Source organism: Telmatherina bonti, assembly GCF_933228915.1.
Source record: "Telmatherina bonti genome assembly, chromosome: 8".
In the NCBI taxonomy this organism is placed as follows: domain Eukaryota; kingdom Metazoa; phylum Chordata; class Actinopteri; order Atheriniformes; family Telmatherinidae; genus Telmatherina; species Telmatherina bonti.
The window spans coordinates 39602895-39616811 of NC_136626.1; the positions used below are offsets into that span (position 1 = coordinate 39602895).

At 47.9% G+C, this 13917-nt stretch overlaps 1 protein-coding gene across 1 annotated transcript in view; it reads left to right on the forward strand.

Moving 5' to 3' along the window:
- Positions 1-9343: 9343 nt before the first annotated feature.
- sec16b (SEC16 homolog B, endoplasmic reticulum export factor) overlaps positions 9344-13917 on the forward strand; it is a gene marked incomplete at both ends in the record, with an annotated part of 41470 nt that continues 36896 nt past the window's right edge. Inside the window, 5 exon segments of the mRNA XM_079245731.1 lie at positions 9344-9348; positions 10611-10748; positions 10840-10978; positions 11059-11117; positions 11119-11212. Of these exon segments, the coding sequence (XP_079101857.1) occupies positions 9344-9348; positions 10611-10748; positions 10840-10978; positions 11059-11117; positions 11119-11212 (435 nt within the window).

Genomic DNA, 13917 nt, shown 5'->3' on the forward strand with positions numbered 1-13917 from the left:
TTCTGGTCTGGATTCTGGTCTGGACTCTGGTGTGGACTCTGGTCTGGACTATGGTATGGACTCTGGTCTGAACTCTGGTCTGGACTCTGGTCAGGAGTCTGGTCTGAACTCTGGTCTTTATTCTGGTTTGGATTGTGGTTTGGATTCTGGACTAGACTCTGGTCTCAACTCTGGTCTGGATTCTGGTTTGGATTGTGGTTTGGATTCTGGTCTGGACTCTGGTCTCAACTCTGGTCTGGATTCTGGTTTGGATTCTGCTCTGGACCCTGGTCTGGAGTCTGGTCTGGACTCTGGTCTGAACTCTGGTCTGGACTCTGGTCAGGAGTCTGGTCTGAACTCTGGTCTTTATTCTATTTTGTATTGTGGTTTGGATTCTGGTTTGGACTCTGGTCTCAACTCTGGTCTGGATTCTGGTTTGGATATTGGTTTGGATTCTGGCCTGGACTCTGGTCTTAACTCTGGTCTGGATTCTGGTTTGGATTCTGCTCTGGACCCTGGTCTGGAGTCTGGTCTGGAGTCTGGTTTGTACTCTGGTCTGGAGTCTGGTCTGAACTATGGTATGGACCCTGGACTGGAAACTAGTTTGGATCCTGGTCTGGATTCTATTTTAGATTCTGGTGTGGACTCTGGTCTGACCTCTGGTCCGATCTCTGGTCTGTACTCTGGTTTGGATTCTGGTTTGGAATCTGGTCTGGACTCTGGTCTGAACAGTGGTCTTGACACTGGTCTGGACTCTGGTCTAGATTCTGGTTTGGATTCTGCTCTGGACTCTGGTGTGGATTCTTGTCTGGACTCTGGTCTGGAATCTGGTTTGGATTCTGGTCTGGACTCTGGTCTGGATTCTGGTTTGGGTTCGGCTCTGGATTTTGGACTGGACTCTGGTCTGGAATCTGGTTTGGATTCTGGTCTGGATTCTGGTCTGGACTCTGGTGTGGACTCTGTTCTGGACTATGGTATGGACTCTGGTCTGAACTCTGGTCTGGACTCTGGTCAGGAGTCTGGTCTGAACTCTGGTCTTTATTCTGGTTTGGATTGTGGTTTGGATTCTGGACTAGACTCTGGTCTCAACTCTGGTCTGGATTCTGGTTTGGATCGTGGTTTGGATTCTGGTCTGGACTCTGGTCTCAACTCTGGTCTGGATTCTGGTTTGGATTCTGCTCTGGACCCTGGTCTGGAGTCTGGTCTGGACTCTGGTCTGAACTCTGGTCTGGACTCTGGTCAGGAGTCTGGTCTGAACTCTGGTCTTTATTCTATTTTGTATTGTGGTTTGGATTCTGGTTTGGACTCTGGTCTCAACTCTGGTCTGGATTCTGGTTTGGATATTGGTTTGGATTCTGGCCTGGACTCTGGTCTCAACTCTGGTCTGGATTCTGGTTTGGATTCTGCTCTGGACCCTGGTCTGGAGTCTGGTCTGGAGTCTGGTTTGTACTCTGGTCTGGAGTCTGGTCTGAACTATGGTATGGACCCTGGACTGGAAACTAGTTTGGATCCTGGTCTGGATTCTATTTTAGATTCTGGTGTGGACTCTGGTCTGACCTCTGGTCCGATCTCTGGTCTGTACTCTGGTTTGGATTCTGGTTTGGAATCTGGTCTGGACTCAGGTCTGAACAGTGGTCTTGACACTGGTCTTGACTCTGGTCTAGATTCTGGTTTGGATTCTGCTCTGGACTCTGGTGTGGATTCTTGTCTGGACTCTGGTCTGGAATCTGGTTTGGATTCTGGTCTGGACTCTGGTCTGGATTCTGGTTTGGGTTCGGCTCTGGATTTTGGACTGGACTCTGGTCTGGAATCTGGTTTGGATTCTGGTCTGGATTCTGGTCTGGACTCTGGTGTGGACTCTGTTCTGGACTATGGTATGGACTCTGGTCTGAACTCTGGTCTGGACTCTGGTCAGGAGTCTGGTCTGAACTCTGGTCTTTATTCTGGTTTGGATTGTGGTTTGGATTCTGGACTAGACTCTGGTCTCAACTCTGGTCTGGATTCTGGTTTGGATTGTGGTTTGGATTCTGGTCTGGACTCTGGTCTCAACTCTGGTCTGGATTCTGGTTTGGATTCTGCTCTGGACCCTGGTCTGGAGTCTGGTCTGGACTCTGGTGTGGACTCTGGTCTGGACTCTGGTGTGGACTCTGGTCTGTATTTGTGGTTTGGATTCTGGTTTGGATTTTGCTCTGGACTCTGGTCTGGAGTCTGGTCTGGAATCTGGTTTGGATTCTGGTCTGGACTCTGGTCTGGATTCTGGTTTGGGTTCGGCTCTGGATTTTGGACTGGACTCTTGTCTGGAATCTGGTTTGGATTCTGGTCTGGATTCTGGTCTGGACTCTGGTGTGGACTCTGGTCTGGACTATGGTATGGACTCTCGTCTGAACTCTGGTGTGGACTCTGGTCAGGAGTCTGGTCTGAACTCTGGTCTTTATTCTGGTTTGGATTGTGGTTTTGATTCTGGACTGGACTCTGGTCTCAACTCTGGTCTGGATTCTGGTTTGGATTGTGGTTTGGAATCTGGTCTGGACTCTGGTCTGAACACTGGTCTTGACACTGGTCTGGACTCTGGTCTAGTTTCTTTTTTGGATTCTTGTCTGGACTCTGGTCTGTATTTTGGTTTGGATTCTGCTCCTGACTCTGGTCTGGAGTCTGGTCTAGATTCTTTTTTTGATTCTGGTCTGAACTCTGTTCTGAACTGTGGTCTGGATTCTCGTTTGGATTCTGCTCTGGACTCTGGTTTGGAGTCTGTTTTGAACTCTGGTCTGGATTCTCGTTTGGATTCTGCTCTGGACTCTGGTATGGACTCTGGTCTGAACTCTGGTCTGGACTCTGGTCAGGAGTCTGGTCTGAACTCTGGTGTGGACTCTGGTCTGGACTATGGTATAGACTCTGGTCTGAACTCTGGTCTGGACTCTTGTCTGGAGTCTGGTCTGAACTCTGGTATGGACTCTGGTCTGGATACTAGTTTGGATCCTGGTCTGGATTCTGGTCTGTACTCTGGTCTGGATTCTAGTTTAGATTCTGGTGTGCACTCTGGTCTGACCTCTGGTCCGATCTTTGGTCTGTACTCTGGTTTGGATTCTGGTTTGGAATCTGGTCTGGACTCTGGTCTGAACACTGGTCTTGACACTGGTCTGGACTCTGGTCTAGTTTCTTTTTTGGATTCTTGTCTGGACTCTGGTCTGTATTTTGGTTTGGATTCTGCTCCTGACTCTGGTCTGGAGTCTGGTCTAGATTCTTTTTTTGATTCTGCTCTGAACTCTGTTCTGAACTGTGGTCTGGATTCTCGTTTGGATTCTGCTCTGGACTCTGGTTTGGAGTCTGTTTTGAACTCTGGTCTGGATTCTCGTTTGGATTCTGCTCTGGACTCTGGTCTGGATTCTGGTTTGGGTTCGGCTCTGGATTCTGGTCTGGACACTGGTGTTGTCTCTGGTCTAGACTATGGTCTGGACTCTGGTCAGGAGTCTGGTCTGAACTCTGGTCTTTATTCTGGTTTGGATTGTGGTTTGGATTCTGGTCTGGACTCTGGTCTCAACTCTGGTCTGGATTCTGGTTTGGATTCTGGTTTGGATTCTGCTCTGGACCCTGGTATGTAGTCTGGTCTGGACTCTGGTTTGTACTCTGGTTTGGACTCTGGTCTGGACTCTGGTCTGGATTCTGGTTTGGATTCTGGTCTGGACTCTGGTCTGGACTCTGGTCTGTATTTTGGTTTGGATTCTGGTTTGAATTTTGCTCTGGACTCTGGTCTGGAGTCTGGTCTGGATACTAGTTTGGATCCTGGCCTGGATTCTGGTCTGTACTCTGGTCTGGATTCAAGTTTAGATTCTGGTGTACACTCTGGTCTGACCTCTGGTCCGATCTCTGGTCTGTACTTTGGTTTGGATTCTGGTTTGGAATCTGGTCAGGACTCTGGTCTGAACACTGGTCTGGACTCTGGACTAGATTCTTCTTTGGATTCTTGTCTGGACTCTGGTCTTTTTTTTTTGGTTTGGATTCTGGTTTGGATTCTGCTACATACTCTGGTCTGGAGTCTGATCTAGATTCTTTTTTGGATTCTGGTCTGGACTCTGTTCTGAACTCTGGTCTGGATTCCCGTTTGGATTCTGCTCTGGACTCTGGTTTGGAGTCTGTTTTGAACTCTGGTCTGGATTCTCGTTTGGATTCTGCTCTGGACTCTGGTCTGGATTCTGGTTTGGGTTCGGCTCTGGATTCTGGTCTGGACACTGGTGTTGTCTCTGGTCTGGACTATGGTCTGGACTCTGGTCAGGAGTCTGGTCTGAACTCTGGTCTTTATTCTGGTTTGGATTGTGGTTTGGATTCTGGTCTGGACTCTGGTCTCAACTCTGGTCTGGATTCTGGTCTGGAGTCTGGTCTGAACTCTGGTCTGTATTCTGGTTTGGATTGTGGTTTGGATTCTGGTCTGGGCTCTGGTCTCAACTCTCGTCTGGATTCTGGTTTGGATTCTGCTCTGGACCCTGGTATGTAGTCTGGTCTGGACTCTGGTTTGTACTCTGGTTTGGACTCTGGTCTGGACTCTGGTCTGGATTCTGGTCTGGACTCTGGACTGGACTCTGGTCTGTATTTTGGTTTGGATTCTGGTTTAGATTCTGCTCCTGACTCTGGTCTGGAATCTGGTCTGGAGTTTGGTCTGAACTCTGGTATGGACTCTGGTCTGGATACTAGTTTGGATCCTGGTCTGGACTCTGGTCTGTATTTTGGTTTGGATTCTGGTTTAGATTCTGCTCCTGACTCTGGTCTGGAATCTGGTCTAGATTCTTTTTTGGATTCTGGTCTGGACTCAGGTCTGGCCTTTGTTCTGGATTCTAGTTTGGTTTCTGCTCTGGACCCTGGTCTGGATTCTGGTCTGGACTCTGGTTTGTACTCTGGTTTGGTCTCTGGTCTGGAGTCTGGTCTGGACTCTGTTCTGTATTTTGGTTTGGAGTCTTGTTTGGATTCTGTTCTGACCTCTGGTCCGATCTCTGGTCTGAACAATGGTCTTGACTCTGGTCTGGACTCTGGTCTAGATTCTGGTTTGGAATCTAGTCTGGACTCTGGTCTGAACAATGGTCTTGACTCTGGTCTGGACTCTGGTCTAGATTCTTTTTTTGGATTCTGGTCTCGACTCTGGTCTGGACTCTGTTCTTAACTCTGGTCTGGATTCTCGTTTGGATTCTGCTCTGGACTCTGGTCTGGAGTCTGTTTTGAACTCTGGTCTGGATTATTGTTTGGATTCTGCTCTGGACTCTGGTCTGGACCCTGGTCTGGATTTTGGTCTGGACTCTGGTCTGTATTCTGGACATGATTCTAGTTTGGATTCTGGTGTGGACTCTGGTCTGACCTCTGGTCCGATCTCTGGTCTGTACTCTGGTTTGGATTCTGGTTTGGAATCTGGTCTGGACTCTGGTCTGAACAATGGTCTTGACTCTGGTCTGGACTCTGGTCTAGATTCTTTTTTGGATTCTGGTCTGGACTCTGGTCTGGACTCTGGTCTGGACTCTGGTCTGTATTTTGGTTTGGATTCTGGTTTGGATTCTGCTCCTGACTCTGGTCTGGAGTCTGGTATAGATTCTTTTTTGGATTCTGGTCTGGACTCTGTTCTGAACTCTGGTCTGGATTCTCGTTTGGATTCTGCTCTGGACTCTGGTCTGGATTCTGGTCTGGATTCTGGTCTGGACTTTAGTCTGGATTCTGGTCTGCATTCTGGTATAGACTCTAGTCTGGATTCTCATTTGGACTTTGGTCTTTGATCGGGTCTGGACTGTGGACTGGACTCTAGTCTGGATTCTAGTCTGGATTCTGGTCTGAGCTCTGGTCTTGACTGTGGTCCGGACTGTAGTTTGGATTCTGGTCTGAACTCTAGTCTGGATTCTGGTCTGGATTCTAGTCTGGATTCTGGTCTGGACTCTGGTCTGGATTTTGGTCTGGATTCTTTTTTGGATTCTGGTATGGACTCTAGTCTGGACTCTGGTCTGGACTCTGAAATGATAGTTGGTCTGGACTCTGGTCTGGATTTCGGCCTAGCATCTTGTCTGGACTTTGGACCATGGTTTGGATTCTAGTCTGGACTCTTGTCTGGATTCTGGTCTGTATTCTGGTCTGGACTCTGGTCAGAACTCTGGACTGTGGTCTGAACTCTGGTCTGGATCCTGGTCTCGATTCTGGTCTGGATGCTGGTCTGTATTCTGGTTTGGATTCTGGTTTGGATTCTGGTCTGGACTCTGGTCTGAACTCTGGTTTGTAGTCTGGTCTGGACTCTAGTCTGAACTCTGGTTTGGATTCTGGTCTGGACTCTGGTCTGTATTCTGGTTTGGAATTTTGACTTTACTCTGGTCTGTAGTTTGGTTTGGATTCTGGTTTGGATTTTGCTCTGGACTCTGGTCTGGAGTGTGGTCTGAACTCTGGTATGGACTTGGGTCTGGATTCTAGTTTGGATCCTGGTCTGGATTCTGGTCTGTACTCTGGTTTGGATTCTGGTTTGGAATCTGGTCTGGACTCTGGTCTGAACAATGGTCTTGACTGTGGTCTGGACTCTGGTCTAGATTCTTTTTTGGATTCTTGTCTGGACTCTGGTCAGAACTCTGGACTGTGGTCTGGACTCTGTTCTGGATCCTGGTTTGGATTCTGGTCTGGACTCTGGTCTGTATTCTGGTTTGGATTCTGGTTTGGATTCTGGTCTGGACTCTGGTCTGAACTCTGGTTTGGATTCTGGTCCGGACTCTGGTCTGAACTCTGGTCTGGACTCTGGTCTGTATTCTGGTTTGGATTTTGGACTGGACTCTGGTCTATACTCTGGTTTGGATTCGGGTTTGGAATTTGGTCTGGACTCTGGTCTGAACACTGGTCTTGACACTGGTCTGGACTCTGGTCTAGATTCTTTTTTGGATTTTTGTCTGGACTCTGGTCTGTATTTTGGTTTGGATTCTGGTTTGGATTCTGCTCCTGACTCTGGTGTGGAGTCTGGTATAGATTCTTTTTTGGATTCTGGTCTGGACTCTGTTCTGAACTCTGGTCTGGATTCTCGTTTGGATTCTGCTCTGGACTCTGGTTTGGAGTCTGTTTTGAACTCTGGTCTGGATTCTCGTTTGGATTCTGCTCTGGACTCTGGTCTGGACTCTGGTTTGGATTCTGGTCCGGACTCTGGTCTGGATTTTGGTCTGGACTCTGGTCTGTATTCTGGTTTGGATTTTGGACTGGACTCTGGTCTATACTCTGGTTTGGATTCTGGTCTGGACTCTTGTCTGGACTCTGTTCTGAACTCTGGTCTGGATTCTCGTTTGGATTCTGCTCTGGACTCAGGTTTGGAGTCTGTTTTGAACTCTGGTCTGGATTCTCGTTTGGATTCTGCTCTGGACTCTGGTCTGGATTCTGGTTTGGGTTCGGCTCTGGATTTTGGACTGGACTCTGATCTGGAATCTGGTTTGGACTCTGGTCAGGAGTCTGGTCTGGACTCTGGTCTGAACTCTGGTTTGGATTCTGGTCTGGACTCTAGTCTGAACTCTGGTTTGGATTATACGGGGTGTATGGGTCGATTGGGGTGTTATACGGGGTGTATGGGGTGGATTGGGGTGTTATACAGGGTGTATGTGGTGGATTGGGGTGTTATACAGGGTGTATGGGTGGATTGGGGTGTTATACGGGGTGTATGGGGTGGATTTGGGTGTTATACGGAGTGTATGGGTAGATTGGGGTGTTTTAAGGGGTGTATGGGTAGATTGGAGTGTTATATGGGGTGTATGGGGTGGATTGGGGTTTTATACGGGGTGTATGGTTAGATTGGGGTGTTACACGGGGTGTATGGGTAGATTAAGGTGTCATACAGGGTGTATCGGTGGATTGGGGTGTTATACCGGGTGTATGGGGTGGATTGGGTTATTATACAGGGTGTATTGTTAGATTGGGGTGTTATATGGTGTGTATGGATAGATTGGGGTGTTACACGGGGTGTATGAGTAGATTGGGGTGTATGGGTAGATTGGGGTGTCATACAGGGTGTATGGGTGGATTGGGGTGTTACACGGGGTGCATGGGTGGATTGGGGAGTTATACAGGGTGTATGTTGGATTGGGTTTTACACGGGGTGTATTGGTGGATTGGGGTGTTTTAGGGGGTGAATAGGGTGGATTCAGTTGTTATACGGGGTGTATGTGGTGGATTGGTTTGTTATGCGGGGTGAATTGGTGGATTGGGGTGTTATAGGGGGTGTATGGGTGGATTGGGTTGTTTTAGGGGGTGTATGTTGGAGATTTGGGTGTTATATGGGGTGCATGGGTAGATTTGGGTTTCATACAGGGTGTATGGGGTAGATTGGGGTGTCATACAGGGTATATGGGTGGATTGGGGTGTTACACAGTGTGTATGGGTGGATTGGGGTGTTACACAGGGTGTATGTGTGGATCGGGGTGTTACACAGGGTGTATGGGTGGATTGGGGTGTTTTAGGGGGTGTATGGGTGGATTGGGGTGTTATAGGGGGTGTATGGGTGGATTGGGGTGTTATACGGGGTGTATGTCTGAGATTTGGGTGTCATACAGGGTGTATGGGTGGATTGGGTGTTACACGGGGTGTATTGGTGGATTGGGGTGTTATACGGGGTGTATGGGGTGGATTGGGGTGTTATACGGGGTTTATGGGGTGCATTGGGGTGTTATACAGGGTGTATGCGTGGATTGGTTTGTTATGCGGGGTGTATGGGGTGGATTGGGGTGTTATACGGGGTGTATGGGGTGGATTGTGGTCTTATTGGGGGTGTATGGGTGGATTGGGATGCTATTCGGGGTGGATTGGGGTGTTATAAGGGGTGTATGGGGTGTATGTGGTAGATTGGGGTGTTATACGGGGTGTATGGGGTGTATTGGGGTGCTATACAGGGTGTATGGTTAGATTGGGATGTTATACAGGGTGTATGCGTAGATTGGGGTGTTATACGGGGTGTATGGGGTGGATTGGGGTGTTATATGGGGTGTATGGGGTGGATTGGGGTGTTATACGGGGTGTATGGGGTGGATTCAGTTGTTATACGGGGTGTATGTGATGGATTGGTTTGTTATGCGGGGTGTATGGTTGGATTGGGGTGTTATACGGGGTGTATGGGGTGGATTGGGGTGTTATATGGGGTGTATGGGTAGATTGGTGTGTTATACGGGGTGTATGGGGTGTATTGGGGTGCTATACAGGGTGTATGGGTAGATTGGGGTGTTATACGGGGTGTATGGGGTGCATTGGGGTGTTATACAGGGTGTATGGTTAGATTGGGGTGTTATACGGGGTGTATGGGTTGGATTGGGGTGTTATACGGGGTGTATGGGGTGGATTGGGGTGCCAGACGGGGTTTATGGGTGGATTGGGGTTTTATACAGGGTGTATGGGGTGGGTTGGGGTGTCATACGGGGTTTATGGGTGGATTGGGGTGTTATACAGGGTGTATGGGTAGATTGGGGTGTTATACGGGGTGTATGGGTCGATTGGGGTTTTATACGGGGTGTATGGGGTGGATTCAGGTGTTATTCAGGGTGTATGGGTCGATTGGGGTGTTTTACGGGGTGTATGGGGTGGATTCGGGTGTTATACAGGGTGTATGTGGTGGTTTGGGGTGTTATACAGGGTGTATGGGTGGATTGGGGTGTTATACGGGGTGTATGGGTCGATTGGGGTGTTATACGGGGTGTATGAGGTGGATTCAGGTGTTATTCAGGGTGTATGGGGTGGATTGAGGTGTTATACGGGGTGTATTGGGTGGATTGGGGTTTTATACAGGGTGTTTGGTTAGATTGGGGTGTTTTAAGGGATGTATGGGTAGATTAGGGTGTCATACAGGTTGTATCGGTGGATTGGGGTGTTATACTGGGTGTATGGGGTGGATTGGGGTGTTTTAGGGGGTGTATGGGTGGATTTGGGTGTTATACGGGGTGTATGTGTTAGATTGGGGTGTTATACCGTGTGTATGGAAAGATTGGGGTGTTACATGGGGTGTATGGGTAGATTGGGGTGTCATACAGGGTGTATGGGTGAATTGGGGTGTTACACGGGGTGTATTGGTGGATTGGGGTGTTATACGGGGTGTATGGGGTGGATTGGGGTGTTATACGGGGTTTATGGGGTGCATTGGGATGTTATACAGGGTGTATGCGTAGATTGGGGTGTTATACGGGGTGTATGTGGTGGATTGGTTTGTTATGCGGGGTGTATGGGTGGATTGGGGTGTTATATGGGGTGTATGTGTTGGAATGGGGTGTTATATGAGGTTTATGTGGTGGATTGGGGTCTTATTGGGGGTGTATGGGTGGATTGGGGTGTTATACGGGGTGTATGGGGTGGATTGGGGTGTTATATGGGGTGTATGGGGTGTATTGGGGTGCTATATGGGGTGTATGGGTATATTGGGGTGTTATACGGGGTGTATGGGGTGCATTGGGGTGTTATACAGGGTGTATGCGTAGATTGGGGTGTTATACGGGGTGTATGGGGTGGATTCAGTTGTTATACGGGGTGTATGGGGTGGATTCAGTTGTTATACAGGGTGTATGTGGTGGATTGTGGTGTTTTACGGGGTGTATGGGGTGGATTGGGGGTGGGTGTGTTTTGGGGAACTTTATAGTTGTGTTCACCTGAACTTTTACCTGCATTATCAGAACTAAACGCACAACTTATGAAATTATTCCAGAGATATTGCGGTTTTGGGAGAAGCATGTTCATCTCTCTCTGCAGGTGATTCTGAGTGAAAGTCAGGCGCAGCAAGAGATAAGAAACTTCCCAGGATCTCTAGCCAGGTACTGCTGGCGGAGCTACTCTGAAAAATAGTTAAAATACTTTAGATTTGTGTGTTTAATCGTCTGCCTGCTTCTTTTTGTCTGTTTTTAGGAAAGATTTGCACAAAGCTAATGCCATGGAGTTTGCTCAGCAGAGAGCAGGAGGCTGCATGAGCGATGAAAGGCTGCGCAACAAGAGCTCTGCTGCCCTCCTGTGGAAGCTGCTGGTATTGCTCTGGAGGCAGAACGGAGTTAGTGTTTTTGTGACGCCTCTCTTTTTCTGTTAAATTATATCGTCAGGGTTTCCCTCACCTTGTTCCTGTTGTCTCAGCAAATAGTGGGCTCAGACATCGCCGAACTGCTGATGCAGGGTTCTCATCCAGACGGAAGCAGGAGACGACCTGCTGACAGGAGAACCAAACATCTGGAACTCGGAGAAGACCCTGCAGTCCTACACCCAACTACTGCTGGCTGGAAGAAAGAAGGTTCAGGCTATCCTCACCCATTTTATAAGTTAAATCCATATTCATGAATAATCAGATCAGATTCTAAATTCCCCATATTTACTTTGAAAGGAGGATCATATTTTCTGTTTGTTAAACCAGGTGGGGTTGGAGTGTCAGCAGCAGTAAAGCCTGCTGTATCCTCCACATAACCAGAACTTTGTTCTTGTTCTTGAGGCCTCGAGAAGAAAATGTTTCCATTTTGCTCTCGCAGACGTGATGGAAGACAGTTTTCAACACAACCAGCCTGGCAGAAGATTTTTCTTGCTGGGCTTTTGGAAGTATCGTGTGATTGGTTGGACGTTTGAGGTGGGTGTGGTTAACACGGAAAAACATGAAGCAGAAACATGCCGCTTCCGCGCAGGTAAAACAGATTGCTTTGATCAATCAGCTGATGGAGGTGGTTATAAAAACATGTTTCCATGTGGTGTTTAAACAAGAAGCCACATGAAGCAGACATGGCAGCGTCTCCTCCACGCTGCAGGCGGAGCTTCTCCGGAAGGAGCAATGGATCAGATGAAAAACAAAATTTTTCTTCAACTTGCAGCCTTGAGAAGCAAAAACAAAGTTCTCGGTTCTTGTGAACGATTGAAATAGCTTCAGCGTGGTCTCAGCAGGGGGCGTACCTGCCTGGCCTTGTGGAGCCTTGTGGGTGTTGGGGGTTCTTCAGGGTGTGCATCTGAACACATTCGTAACATGCGCTGGGTGCGTGCTCGGGGGCGCATTATGGAGGCGTGCTCACCCGTACCCATCCAAATCGGCTTTCGATACCGAAACAGCAAAAGCACAACAAGTTCATGTCGTCCATCTCAACAACACAGCAGCATCATCACAACGTGTGTCGGAGTCATGGGGGCCCGGACCCCAGCACAGCTCTGTCTAGCAACGTCTCTGGTAACCCTAACTACGGTGGACCTGAAGTGTCACAGCAAAACAAAAATACTGAGCCGACATGACACAATAAGCAGCAACACAACACAATAAGCAGCAACACGACACAATAAGCAGCAACACGACACAATAAGCAGCAACACGACACAATAAGCAGCAACACGACACAATAAGCAACAACACGACACAATAAGCAGTAACACGACACAATAAGCAGCAACACGACACAATAAGCAGCAACACAACACAATAAGCAACAACACGACACAATAAGCAGTAACACGACACAATAAGCAGCAACACGACACAATAAGCAGCAACACAACACAATAAGCAACAACACGACACAACGAGCAACACGAGACAAAAAGCAACACGACACAATGAGCAGCAACACGACACAATAAGCAACACGACACAATGAGCAGCAACACGACACAATGAACAGCAACGCAACACAAGAAACAGCAACACGACAAAATGAGCAACAACACGAGACAATAGTCCGCAACACGACACAATAAGCAGCAGCACGACACAATGACAACACGAGACAATAAGCAACACAACACAATGAGCAGCAACATGACACAATATGCAACAACACGGCACAACGAGCAACACGAGACAATAAGCAACACGACACAATGAGCAGCAACACGACACAAGAAGCAGCAACACGACAAAATGAGCAACAACACGAGACAATAAGCAGCAACATGACACAATAGGCAGCAACACGACACAATAAGCAACAACACGGCACAACGAGCAACACGAGACAATAAGCAACACGACACAATGAGCAGCAACACGACACAAGAAGCAGCAACACGACACAATAAGCAACACGACACAATAAGCAGCAACACGAGACAATAAGCAGCAACACGACACAATAAGCAGCAACACGACACAAAAGCAACAACACGACACAAAAGCAACAACACGAAACAATAAGCAAAAACACGACACATTCAGAAGCAACACAACACAATAAGCAACAACACGAGACAATAAATAGCAACACGACACAATAAGCAACAACATGGGACAGTAAGCAGCGATCGTGATACAATGAGCAAGAACACGAAACAATAAGCAACAACACGACACAATAAGCAACAACACGACACAATAAGCAACAACACGGCACAACGAGCAACACGAGACAATAAGCAACATGACACAATGAGCAGCAACACGACACAATAAACAGCAACACAACACAATAAGCAGCAACACGACACAATTAGCAGCAACACGACACAATAAGCAGCAACACGACACAATAAGCAGCAACACAACACAATAAGCAACAACACGACACAATAAGCAACAACATGGGACAGTAAGCAGCGATTGTGATACAATGAGCAAGAACACGACACAATAAGCAACAACACGACACAATAAGCAACAACACGGCACAACGAGCAACACGAGACAAAAAGCAACACGACACAATGAGCAGCAACACGACACAATGAACAGCAACGCAACACAAGAAGCAGCAACACGACAAAATGAGCAACAACACGAGACAATAGTCCGCAACACGACACAATAAGCAGCAGCACGACACAATGACAACACGAGACAATAAGCAACACAACACAATGAGCAGCAACATGACACAATAAGCAATAACACGACACAATAAGCAACAACACGGCAAAACGAGCAACACGAGACAATAAGCAACACAACACAATGAGCAGCAAAATGACACAATGAGTAACACGACACTATAAGCAGCAACACGACACAATATGCAACAACACGGCACAACGAGC